Raw genomic sequence first — 13,654 nt, 5'->3', positions numbered from 1 at the left:
TTCTGCCTTGGTTTCCTGCTCACTATGTTGCTCTGAAGTCTTGGATTTGTGGTTTTTTTAAAAAAACAAAGGTATAGATCTTGTATACAAGGTACAGATCTCAAATTTGCAGACTTCAATATGTTTTCTCAGGTAAATTTTAGAGAGGCAGCCGTGAGCAATGCTAAAACACTGGCACTGCTCATTTGTTATGAGAAAATGGGATTCCATAAGTCTGACCATTTCTTACTGCTCTAATTCAAATTTGGATAGCTTGGTATAGCTCTTAAAGCAAATTTTCTGCCTCTTTTCTGCCTTCTTGACAAAATAACAGTCAAAGCTGTAAACCTAGTAGTAAGTGTTAGGCTGGTATAAATGTGCCTGTGTGCTCATATAAGTAACTTGTCTAATTCAAGTGAAAATCTGATTATGGTTATTGTTATTGTAGTATTTTTTCTTGTTTAGTCTTTGAGTAAAAACAGAGGCTCACTTCTGTAAAGATATTGCATAAGAATTATAGAACTGGAAAACTGACTTTGATTCTCATCTCCCATTTTGAAATAGATAATGGAGTACTGTCACAGACTACTGAAATTATTTTTCATTTCAGACACATTTTCAGCACTACCAATGCCTCAGAAAATGTAGGGACAGACAAATTAGTTTCAGTGGGAGAAAGGCTCATGATTATAAGATGCAGGAGAAAGGCAAATGGAAAAGATTGCCTTAAACATGAACTTGGCAGACTTGTTAGTGGCTGCAGATTCTGAAAGATGTGAAAGATTCAGAAAGGATATTAGGGGCTCAGTGTAGTACTTCACAAATAAGCAAATTAAATGTCCAAGACCGTTTCTGTAATGTTTTCTGTGTAATGTGGGCTTTGACTAGCACAATGCTATTTGCATTTCAGATTTTATTTGTCATATTTCTAGTGCTACCACTTCAGGTAAAGAGGAGGCTGCCGACTGAACTCCGTGCCTTTTAGCTCTTTTAAAGTTGTTCCTCTTGCAAGACTTTAGAGAAAAAGTGTGTAACTGCAGTTATATATTAATTGTGACAATATTTAACAACTTCTTCATAGAGTTTCTGGTACTTCATATGTAAATATCTTTGAAGTGGTTCTGCCTGCTTTCATCTGATGTTTTACTTGTTGCAAGCACTTCTTTTGGTACAAAAAGTACCTTGAGCACACAGCATTGCCAACACTGTAAATATTGGTAGGAGAGTTAGTTGTCCATTCTGTTTCTCAGTAAAAATTAGTAATAAATTCATAGTAGCAACAATCTGTAATATAACTAGATCAGCCCAAGCACTGTGTATGATAGTTTTGGTGCACAGGATACTGATTAGAACTCTGCTGGCTTCAGTTCTTTCAGCTGCAGCCTCAGATCTCTGTAAAAACGAGTATTGTTGACAAGATCTATCACCTTTATCCCTGTTTATATCTCCTACTTTGCAAATGCTCATGGTGAAAGTGCAAGGGTATCTTGGAGTATGTGCAGTGCTAGGTGTAGACACCAGCTTGTTGATGCTGTGGCCATGAATATCTGGACAATACTTACACATACTTGCTTGGATCTGCAAATCAGTACATCTGGCTTTTAACTGCATTGAGAAACTGATCCTAATTAAGCAGCCTATGTTGAGTACCAGTAGGCTTTAAGTACCAGTTGGCATCTGGACACGAGTGAGGGGATTGTGGATTGATCTGTGTATACACATCTCCAACTGCTGATGTTTCGAGTTTAGAATTACTGCAGTCGCAAGCCAAGATGCAAATATCTTTCTGTATTCACTGAGATGAGGTTGTGCTGTCACAGGTCATCTTATCCTGTTCAGTGTTCTCCTGCACTTTAGGAGAGTGTCCTTTACCACCTAATCAGATCAAATACAATAACTTTGTTTTGGGCAGTATGTTCCAGTTGATGGAACTGAAGGTCCTTGAGTATTTTTGGACTCAGGAGGATCAGTATTTCTTCAAACTATTTCATTCATATAGGTTGTTTTTTTTGTTATAGATTCTGATAGGGACATTATTCCTCTGGTAGAAATACACTACATTAAAGCAATTTTATTGCTTACTTATGAGTGTAGCACAAACTGTGCTTTGTCCATGTTCATTTGTCATGGGCAGATCAATAATTGATCTGAGTTTCCAGGACTTGATAGTCCAGTTTTTGTAGTAGACTTACAGTTAGCTGTTGTTCCACTTAGATAGTGGAGTAATGACTGGGAACATCATCCGTGTCATGTAGATAAGGCAATACAAATACTTTCAGATTATCTTCAGTAGTTGGGGTTTTCTTGTGTCCACATTTTTCTTGTGCATGTCAGTGTTTTCTCTCTTACTGAATAAAGACAGTCAGTTTTGGCGTTTTGGCTGAAAATTGTGAAGGCTTGCTACAGCTCATTGCTGTGTAGGTAATTTTTTGCCCAGAGTACAGGTTTTTTGGAACTCAGATTTTCCTGTTAAAGGAAATGATGAAATGGAAGAAGTGAAGGCATGCTGTGTACTGTTGCATGATGATAGCCACATTAAAGAGTCTTCTTGCCAGAAATGCACAGTATCATATGAGATGATGCTCCTCATAAGCAGATAAAAAGGTTTAAACACCAGCTCTTACAACCATTTCCATTCAAGGAAAGATTCTGACAGAAGTAGGTTTGATTCCACCATGTGTGAACTTGTCTGGTCCTTTCTTTATCACATCATTCCTCTGGTCAGTCCTAAAGATTCCCAAACCCCAGTTGTTCCAGGTTTGGTGTGTAGCAGCTTAACCACATACCTGCTAGATTTGGACTTTTCCCTCAAAGTACCTGGGTCTTAAAGAGCAGTTCTTATTCCTTGCAAAGAGTTTTTCAGCTTTTCTCCTTTCACTAGGAAATAGTTTTCTCTTGTTAGACCTCCACATCACCTGGGAAACTACGCCAGATTAGTGCTTTATATCCCTAGAGTCCCTTCAAAAAAATTCACTTACTTTTGGGATCTGCAGAAGTAACAATCTTCTCTTCAAGCATGGAGTGCTAAAGGCCATGGTGATTTGCTGTTGGGAGCTACTGTTGAAAAGTGTTGAAAAGATAAAAAACTAGCTTTTGTATTGTTGACCACATGTTGACTTGTTTCTGTCAACAAATTGTTTAGAGAACAGCAGTGAAAATACTCTTTGGAATGAAAGTGTCCAGGAGAGAGGAAGTACATTAGCTTTGAACTTGTGTTTTGGAGTATATTTAAACACTGTCTGCACAGAAAGATTTATGTACAGCAACACAGAAGCCAAATTATATTTTGAAAATGATGGTGGCTTACCAGTGATAACAGTGTACAGCGAGTTCAAAACCAAACCCCCTTGTTTGGTAAAATACAAAGCCTGAAGTGTGTTTCCAGACTTCCAGGCTTCAGCTTGAGTGGTTACCAAAGGTGAAATGGTGATACATTTTGGCTGCCTCCCTCCTAATAAATTAAACGTGCCTGGGAACATTCCCGGTCACTGTCCAACTGGCTCAGGACTGCTTTGTCCATTCTCTTCAACTCTTAGCTAGCAGAGCAGGGGAGTTGCATCTGAATTGTCCAGTGTGAGTGGGTCCCAGTGCTGTGAGACTCACAAACCTGGGAATTGTGTGGGAGAACAGTAATTGGCACAGCCTGGTGCTGGGGAATGTCCTAGCTGCTTTCTAGCACACGTGATTGTGTTCCAGGGCCTGGGAATATGTCCAGACAAGGCTTGACTTAAGAGGACAGATGTTAGTACTTTATTCTCCTGAAATCTTTATGAACTGAGGCATGGAAGGGACTCTTTGTATCACAGGCATGGAAGGGACTCTTTGTATCACACAGGATTTTGGATGCCTCAGAAAGGTAGATTTAGGAGTGAGTGATTCCTGTTTAATATGAGGCAGTAGTTTTGCACTACTAAAAATCTGTACCCCCTGTCTTACTTTCAGATGGTTTTAGTGCTGGTTAAAACATCTTTCAGAATTCAGTCGGCTTTTAGCACCACCTTTCAGGGATGAGTAGACATGCCTGCCCTCTGTCAGGTGATGACTTGTGTATGAATGAACATACTGTTGCCTTTCATGGAATTACTGTGTATGAAGTGTGGATTTTAGGGTTGTGAGGAATTTAGTTTTGATCTGGTGTGCGTGTGTGTGAATTTTAAGAGTCTTGATTTATTGCTTGGGTGACGTGAGGAGGGGACGATCTTGCACCTTGTAGGCAATGGACCTTTTATGTCAGCAGGAAGTAGAGAAACCTCTTTATTTCTTTAGACGTTTCTACCAGCAAACAGTAAAAGCTTTGTTGAGCTGACTTCATTGATCATATGGAATGATTTCCTGCAGGCTCGCTCTTCTGTGTTTGATTGTGCATTATTGGAGTTTAAGTATAGTCATGGTGTAGATGAAAAAATAAAACACTAATACTAATCCCAGCTCTAAGGAGATATGCATCCCAGAAGATAGTGTGTCATGTAAACCAATGGAGAATGGAGAAGTTTTGCTGCTCTGACTGATCACTTTTCTGTATTTCCTGGCCTTGGCTGGCCACCCTCCATGGTGCTTTGAGCTTCATTCCAAGCTGTGGCTCTGTCACACAGTCTGCTTCAGGATACTGTTTGTCTTTCTGTAGGTTGTGGAATATGCTGTCAGCTTTGAATATTTACAGAGAGGAGAGGTTAGCAATATAAAGTACTGTTCATGCTCATCTTGTTTTGTCAAGGGCTATGAAATATTACTTTTGCATGTGCTGTATCAAAAGCCTTGTGAACCAAATGCATGGCATGTCATGCTTCCACCAGTGATGCACCCCATGATTTTGGGAATGTGTAATCTGTGTGACAGCATCAGCTTTGGAGCACTGCTTTGTATGAAGGATCCAGTGCTCAAAGGTAGTGAGCTGTCAGAGCTCACTGTGTCAATTAATATGCAGCAGGCTTTGTATCTGCTGATTGTTCTTCTAATTGCATGTACAGGATGCTCTATCTTACGAGCAGTTGTGGTGTGTATTTAAGGACACAGTACAAAGCAGAGATGCTCCCTGGTGTCCCACAGGCTGCCCGTGTGTCTTCAGGGCAACTACTTCAATCGTTGCGAAGCTTCTGGCAGCCCACAGTTCTGACCACATCTTAGGAATGTGGAAGAGAGAGGCTGCAGGCCCTGCTGATGCGGCCGTGGGCAGGATCCCTCTTTGCCCACTCCTTCTGGAGAGCTGTGATGCTGCTTGAGTCTGATGTGGATGCAGCTTGTTCAGGATGGTTGGTTTTTCTGAAGAGCAGAATCTGTGCCATAGAATGGGCCTTCATCTCTGGCTCTCTGCTGCTTTCTACTAGGCAAAGTCATCTAGTACAAGATTTTACTTGTACCTATAATCAGTAATATATCAAAAGGCCTTATTTTATTTAATATATTTATTTGTGATAAAAGCAGGTCATTTCCACCCACAGTTACATACACCTTCTTTGTAGTGCTCATATAGCTACAGTGAATGGAAGTGATTTGACTGAAAAGTAATTCAAAATATGTGTTTTCAGCCATGTTGCTTCTCAGGTCAGATTTGGTTTATTGATTTGGGTTGCTTCTCACATGCATGCACATTTCAGTCTCACTGGGATGGCATTAGAATTGAGGTGTGGTAGAGGCAAGAAGGAAGCAAGACCCATTAATTGCCTTCACCAGCTGCCAACCCTTAGGTTTTATTAAAAGTCAATGTGGAATTGAGGTGGTTGTCAGTCCTGAAAGTGGTTTCAAGTCCAGTGTTGTGCTATCTGCTCTTTTGTTTTGTAACACTAATGAATTTTTCCCATGTAATGAGAAGAAATAAAAACAGCGACCTCATTTTCTTAAGCATTCAATCCAAACTTGAGTCTATTGGCTAAACATGGTAATTTAAATTTCAGTCAACACTTATATTTAAAATCAGAAGTTTGGTGACCTTTGATTCTTCCTGCTGCAACTTTTCAGAGGCTGTTAATTTTAAAGGCAGTGTAGCAGCCAGCCAAACTTCAGGCTGCATAATTAGGAAGCAGAGATTCAAGTTGCTTGTGAACCAAATTCTCTTCATTTCTGAGGTGCAAGGTTTAGTTGTATGTTACTTATATAAAATAAAATGTATGTTTTCACTGTTCTGTTTAGTGGTCACTGAGCAAGTGTGTTATAGAACTGAGCTTCATTTATGTTTCTGAAAATCTGCTGCCTGTTCACAATCCTATGCTGTTTTCTTGCTTTGTTTAAATCTGCCTCTGCTTAAGTTTGTGTCTATGACTGAATGTATATGATCCATTGTGATCTGTTCCTTGAACCGGTTTGTTAAAGGCTTAGATGCCTTTCCTTTTCTCCTGCTTGATTTAGCAATTAAAGTTGTTACGTGATAGTTGAATCTTCAACACTGTACATTCTGTTTTGAATATTTGTGTGAAAGAATATTTAGCTGTTTAATCAAGGAGAGTACAGAAGATAGTTAAATATCTGCTATAATGTGTTTTTCTTCAGAGTTTAAGTTTCTGTTTTTTGGATTAGCAGAAAATTAGTGTGTGCATGGAAAATGAGATTAATGCTGTAGTGGTGGTACATGAACTTTAGATTGTGATGTTTGGTTTTGGATATACATGGCTTTTGTTTGAAGTCTTAGGGCAGTTTATGTTTAGAAACAAACAAAAACAAAAAAACCACCAAACCCAACCCAGAAAATACCTTTTAATATTGAATTTTGTAAAGAACTAGGCTGAGGAAGTTTTGCCTGTTTTAAGGAACATTGCAACTGTATCAAGTACTGAAAACCTGAGAACTTGTTCACCTTTAAAAACATTTATCATTTACCTTGAATCACTTGTTCCATTTTGATAGCCTCCTTCATATAGAAAATATAGCATGACATGTCAGTTTAAATGCCAGTCTAACAGTGCTCTATCTTCTATGTGAAAGGAAGTATTCTGTACATTTTTCCATGTTTGACATCATGGTGTTTTGAATAACCATGTTCCATATTCATATCAATTTTTTGTTTTTGTTTTCAATTTATGCACAGCACTTGCTCTGAAATTTGGGGACTGAGTACACCAAACACGATAGATCAGTGGGATACAACAGGCCTTTACAGCTTCTCTGAACAAACCAGGTGAATATTCTGCCCTCTCTCGCATCATAAAAATCTTGTGGGAGGGATTGGCTTTGGAGGGTCTGTAATGGGATGCTTTAGCTATAAAATAGACTACAATGAATCCTAGGACTCTCATAGTACAGCATTTTGAAGTATTTCCTTGCCACTGTAGAAATCAGTGTGTTCACAGCTGATGTTTTGACCAATGAAACTCTTAATTCTACAATTATTCGTTTTTCATGCCAGTGCTATTGAAAGAATGGGAAGACTTGTTAAATGCAAGCTCTAATGTGATTTGGTATTTATATTAATAAAGTTGGAAAACGTAATTCTTTAGACCTAATTTTGCAAAGTGTTTAAACTGCTTTGTATGCCACAAGCTTTCAGTTAAATCATGCTAATTGGCTCTGATATGAGCTACTAAAGAATTGTTTGCAAATTCTTCAGTAGTTAATGGTGGGCAAATTCTAAACAGGGTCTTTATTTTTTCATGTCACATTACTTGATTTGTGTATTGAGGTTTGTCTCCCATCCCATAACAATCATAAACATCTGCATTTGTGTAAGCATATGCAGTCTGTCTTAAAACTAGCAAAACATTTTCAGCTGGTAGCAAGGCAGATGAAGTGAAGAAGATAAACTGTAGAGCCCTTACAAGATGTTCATTCATGTTTTTTGCATTGCAGTTATACTGCCATGTGGATCACTTGGGCAGCTGACTGCTTATAGGCTTATTTGCAGTCCTGTGGGAGTTCTTACGCTTAAAACCATAAAGCATCCATGCCACAGCAAAGCCTTGAGGTGCCTTTAGCAGTGGAAGGGACCATTTAAGTGTGTGATTTTATTTTTAACAACTGTCTTCTGCATTTAAAAAAAATCATATGAAGCAATCATTCTAAATACTTGGTTGGATGTAAGTGGCTTTTAATGAACTCTAAATTCACTGGCATTAATTTGAGCAGCTCAAAAATGAGTTGACATTGCTTGATACAATCATTTTCATTGCATTTGAAGCCTTTTAACTAGAGTATAAATGTCACTAGCAGAGTCAACGCACTGAATGCTGAGAATGAGCTGCCCGTGTGTGTACTCTGTTTCTAGAGTGATCGAGGCAGTCTGTAAATGCTTCTCAACGTCTTTCCCCTGCAGATCTCTCGATGGCCGTCTGCAGGTGTCTCACCGCAAGGGATTGCCACATGTCATTTACTGCCGCCTCTGGCGCTGGCCAGACCTTCACAGCCACCATGAACTTAAGGCAATTGAAAACTGTGAATATGCTTTTAATCTTAAAAAGGATGAAGTATGTGTAAACCCTTACCACTACCAGAGAGTGGAGACACCAGGTAGGAGAACTGCTTCTGGCTTTCTGTGACAGCATCTGTGTTTGTTCAGCATAATGTTTTAAATGAAAAATAAGAGAAAAGCGATGTCCTCTCTTGATAGAAGATTCTTTTTGAGATCATATCCCTGAAAGTTTTTAATAGTAAAGATACTGAAAGATCTTTAAAAATATCTTTATAAACACTTATAGGACTGCTAGCAGTTTCCAGTTGGCCAGGTGCAATTCAGATTGAATAAGGCAAAAAAATTGATTTACTTTTCCTGTTGTGGAATAGTCTTATTTAAGGCACCTCAGGAATCCCATCTCTTCCAGTAACTAGCTGTGCAAATGTATTATTAGCAGTGCTAAGTTTCAGAAGATTTCACAACATCTGAAGAAACTCGTGGATGTTTTAGATTTATTTTTTTAATTTTAGCCCAAAAACTCGTGCATTTGGATTACCAGTGATTTTGAATTTTGGCTTTCCAGTCTTGCCTCCCGTGCTCGTGCCGCGGCACACTGAGATCCTAACGGAGCTGCCACCTCTGGATGACTATACCCATTCCATTCCTGAGAACACTAACTTTCCAGCTGGGATTGAACCACAGAGCAATTACATACCAGGTATTTTCTTAACTCCCACTGTAGACAGCATGTTTTGACACTGTGCCACTGGTACAAAGATGGTCATTTCATCCTTGTAAATGATCAAATTAATTGAACTATTCGCCACTAAATTAGATTTAGTTGATTTTGTGTATTAATTCCAGTGGAAATACCTAAACACTGTTGTTTGCAGAACATGATTATGCATGAAACCATACTGCTGTCATTTCACAATAGCTTTCTTGGTTTCAGTAGCTTATTTGAGATTCAGAATGCTAATAAGTGCAAAGTAGATCTTCACCTTATGCCTTAATCCTCTTTCACAAACATACAGGGGTTGCCAAATGCTGTGCATTGGAGGTTGAGTAATAAACTGATGCTCAATCTCATACTATGTAATATGTGGAGAAAAAAATTTAAGTTGCAAAGTGGCTTAAAAAGTGTCTTGATCTGTAGTTCACATCAATAGTGGTCTGCTTTAGCTTTTTGTTACTATTGTATGCATATTGTTTTGTCTTTTTAGTATGAAAGAACAACAATATTGAACTGTTAAAGAATTTCTCCTCCCCGTCTTTGCCCCTTTTTCCACCCCAGAACAAACAACAATGCTAATCTGCTGCACCCAATACCCTGTTACCCTCATCGAAATATAAAATCAGTGACCTTTTCCTTTCTGCCCCAACTTCCTGTTTCCTATCTCTTCAGGAAGTCGCCTGGAGTGTAAAACCAAGTAAATCTGAGGTTTGCTCATAAATGTTTAATGCATTCATGTTACAAATAAGCTGAAAATTCACATCTGGAGTCTCTGAAAGAATGAGATGACTGCCCCAAAACTCCAATATGTGCAATGTACAAATTGTACCTACAGGTCTAAAGCGGAATGTTGCTTGTGATTTCTTTAAATATATCCGAGAATGGAAATGGCATTAAACAATCAATTAATTTGACCTTTCTGTTTAATTTTAGCCACATCTGTTGCCATGTTTATAGAGCAGTTTAAGGCACTAGAAGTTGGTGTTGCTTTCTTAACTTCTGTATACTTTCTTGACTCACACTGAGGGCTTTTGATAACATTTGCAAATAGCCACCTTCTCCAAATCCAGTGCTGTGGAAATGAGCCAAACTAGTTATTTGCAGGAAGTTTGCTCAAGGTGATTTTAGGAATTCACATGATCTTCAAATGTTTATGCAGGTTACCACACCTCCTCCTCTTTGTCACTAATAGCGTCCTCCTGTGCTCATATCATGATATCTTACTTTGTTAGACCTTGCTGGCTTAATCTGGAATGCTTGTTTGGGTTCTGATAAGCCTTGTGTGCCTTGAGAGAGCCTTCATCAGAGAACCATTTTCTTCAGTGGTAGGGCAGGCTCACATCTGGAAGCTTTATACCTCAGTCCTGTCTCAGTACTTGATCTGCAAGAGAGCTTGGTGGTCATGAAGGTGCTGGGTGGCCTTTGGGAGCTGCGTGTTCAGTTCAAGTTCTGGATGGGCTGAACTGCACTGGCCACACTTCTGGCAGCACTCAAGCTCTATTACCAATTTTTAGTGCCTCACCTGAGTGTTCATTTCCAGCTGTGTGGTGCTCAACCTCTGACCCTAAACTATTAACAGTACTAGGTGGAGTAAATTTTCTCTGTTCAGGCAGAGACTAGACATGGAAAATAATTTGTGCCAAAGAGCCTAGATTAGCAACTGGAAACAGGAGTCATGGGTTGGATTGGAAGTGTACAGACATTTTGCCACAGCTGTGGGCTTAACTATAGCTAAGGATTTGGAGAAGGGTGGAGTTCCCTTTATTGCAATGGATGCTGTAAAAATTTTCAAAATGGGTATGATTTTTGTTATCTTATTTCTTACCTAGTGAAGATTTCCCTTAATTGTCCTTTTAAATTCTCACTTGAATTCTGTCACATCTATATTTAGCACACAGAATGAATCAAAGATAAAATTCTCTCAGTTCATTTTAATTTAATCAACTGACTTAATCTAGTTTCCTCTCACTGGTTTTCTTCTGATCTCACAACATTGCAGTACATCTTAGACATGATGCTTATTATAATTTTATTTCTTAAGTCAAAAAGCTTTATCTTTAAATTTCTGCTATTTGGTAATAATGTAATTAAAGGTGTTTAACCCCTGGAAGTTTCAGAGACAAATCTAAGGTGATTGTAGAGATAGTTAGCTTCAAACACCTTCACTAAAAAAAACACAGGTTTTGCCTTTAATATGTAGGAAAAGACATTTGCCCAGTTCAAAGAAAATTATTTCCTGAAAGGCAGTTGTTTAACTCGTTATCTGGATTACAAAAGAACATTTTGAATGGAGAAGAGGAACATGCATACACTCCTGTGTTTTGAAGATATTTCTGAGGAATTCAACACAGTTTCTGGTATCAGGGCGCTTCAAAGTTGGTACTGAATTTACTTTGGTCTGTGAAACTCTTGTCTTTAAAGAAAGCTAGTTAAAAGAATAGATTATAGTTTTAATACAGCTTAGATGTGTTAGTAGTAATTGTAATAGAACTTGTGCAGTGTTCTAAGTTAATATAGTTATAAATGAGTCAAATCAACCGTTGTGTATTGAAGAAGTATGTATTTGGGCACTGAGCTGAAAAACAACCTTTAAATCTAACAACTTCAGTAAGGTGTGGGAGGGTATCTGACCTGATGGTTATCCTACATAAAGACAGCTCATATTATTTTTTTGTGGAAATCAGCAGATGGTTTTTTTCATTTGTAATTTTACTAAATATGAAAGCTGTTGATCGCAATTGCAAAATTGTTACTCATTGTAGTGACAGCATCTTGTCTTAAATGGAACAAACAAGGATTCTGGTATTTATATAACATATTTGAGCAATTGACTGACATACAGAAGAAGATACGTAGCAATAAGGCAGGTAACATATTTGAAGTTCTACTTGAAGGAAAAAGGGACATCAAAATGACATTCCGATTCAGTGTTCAGGTGTTACAGAGCTCACGAAGATGTCATGACAAAATGCACAAGAATTAGATCTTAGAGAAGGTTCCCTAGTCATTTTACAAATCAGTGGATTTTTCTTTTTTTTTATAGAAACACCTCCTCCAGGATATATCAGTGAAGATGGAGAAACAAGTGACCAGCAGCTGAACCAAAGCATGGATACAGGTAGCATTTATTTTTCATTACTTTCAAGGTTTTGTATTACTAGCTGTGATACCTCTGCATAGGAGCATGAATTGAGCCCAAAAGATGGTGGCAGTTTTCCTCTTTAAAACGTGGTGTTTTCTGCCTAAAATACCACTTTCAGTCTTTAATGAACAAAACAATTTTTTCCAGGGAAATGCTTTTAAAACATTCTGTGACATATTAAGTATATTACATTTGTTCTGTAACAGAAGTATGCAAGTCTAATTAAGACTTCACCAGAAACCCTTAAAATAGATTTTAATAGCTAATTGCTTTCAACCATTACCCAGTAAACAGGTTCATTGAAGCACAATGTCTGTTGGCCTAAACAAGTTAGAGACAATCTGTGTTCTGAGAACCTGTCTCTAACTGACAAACTTACCACTACTGCCGTATTTCAAATTAATTTTTGTGTGGAAGGCTTTGTGGCAAAGGTAGCAGCATTTGTGCCCTTTTATGTAAGGGTTTCTATATAATGTGGTTGACCTTAGATTTGGACAAAGCATGGTTAATGTGCTGGGTAAGAACCTCCTGCTGTGTGTTGGCAGCCTTAAGTGTGCTTGGTTAGCTAATGTTAGCAACCATTTTCAGTAAGTTGTAATCAGCTGCACCAGTTTCTGTAAGAACCTCAATATTTTCTCACTGTGTGACAATAAATACCTTAATTAAAACAGCCTGACATCAGCAGTCACTGTAGGAATGTTTCTGTGAAAGCCTTTCTGTATTTTGCCACCTTGTGTGCAAACTGTTGGAGGGTTCATGGAGTTTTTAAATTCCTCCTTCAGGGAAAGATACTTCCTCAAATGAGGAAATCTAGCTTGCTCTTTTCTGGCGATCATAGAATCATAAATTATAGAATGGTTTGGGATAAAAGGGACCTTAGAGACCGTCTCTTTCCACCAGGGACACCTTCCACTACCCCAGGTTGCTCCCCGCACTGTCCAGCCTGGCCTTGGACACTTCCAGGTATGGAGCAGCCACAGCTTCTCTGGGAAACCTGTGCCAGGGCCTCACCATCCTCAACATAAAGATTTTTTTCCCAATATCTAATCTAAATCTCTCCTCTTTCAGTTTGAAGCCTTTCCCTCTTGTCCTGTCACTACCTGCTCTTGTAAACAGTCCCTTTCCAACTTTCTTGAAGGCTCCCTTCAGATACTGGAAGGTTTTTTCAAAGATAAAAGTTTTCCTTTGAGAACCAAAAGGCAATGTGTTTGCTTGTCTTATCCACTCTTTCTTATCTGCTTTTTTAGTGAATTTGGGAAGTCACTACCTTCTCACTGGAGAAGTGCATAAATAACGTTGAGAGTGTGCACGAAGTGGCAGAGGTCTGCCAAATACAACGCTAAGTTAATTGAATCTTTACAAGGAGGGGTGGGTATCCAGAAGTCTGGAAAATTGAATGAAATCATAATTCAGAGTAAGTGTGTGATATTCCAGAAAACTGAGGTTTCTTACTCTGAAAAACTTCAGTGTAAACCTGATTTAG

The 13,654-nt window shown here is 38.5% G+C and overlaps 1 protein-coding gene across 20 annotated transcripts in view; it reads left to right on the top strand.

The window, feature by feature from the left end:
* The window catches only part of SMAD2 (SMAD family member 2), a 49,674-nt gene that overhangs the window by 26,048 nt on the left and 9,972 nt on the right, over positions 1–13,654 (top strand). For 6 of the 20 annotated variants that reach the window (XM_023944029.2, XM_023944024.2, XM_023944025.2 and 3 more), the window contains 5 exons: positions 6,998–7,087; positions 8,219–8,412; positions 8,880–9,014; positions 12,073–12,147; positions 13,072–13,134. In XM_023944029.2, the coding sequence (XP_023799797.1) occupies positions 6,998–7,087; positions 8,219–8,412; positions 8,880–9,014; positions 12,073–12,147; positions 13,072–13,134 (557 nt within the window). The remainder of the gene's footprint in view (positions 1–6,997; positions 7,088–8,218; positions 8,413–8,879; positions 9,015–12,072; positions 12,148–13,071; positions 13,135–13,654) is intronic. The other 14 variants (XM_023944030.2, XM_023944026.2, XM_086870098.1 and 11 more) reach the window with 3 other exon arrangements.

This window comes from Cyanistes caeruleus, chromosome Z (assembly GCF_971803275.1).
Source record: "Cyanistes caeruleus chromosome Z, bCyaCae1.hap1.1, whole genome shotgun sequence".
Lineage (NCBI taxonomy): Eukaryota > Metazoa > Chordata > Aves > Passeriformes > Paridae > Cyanistes > Cyanistes caeruleus.
The sequence above is the reverse complement of the archived record's forward strand: the minus strand, read 5'-3'. Positions and strand labels throughout refer to the sequence as shown.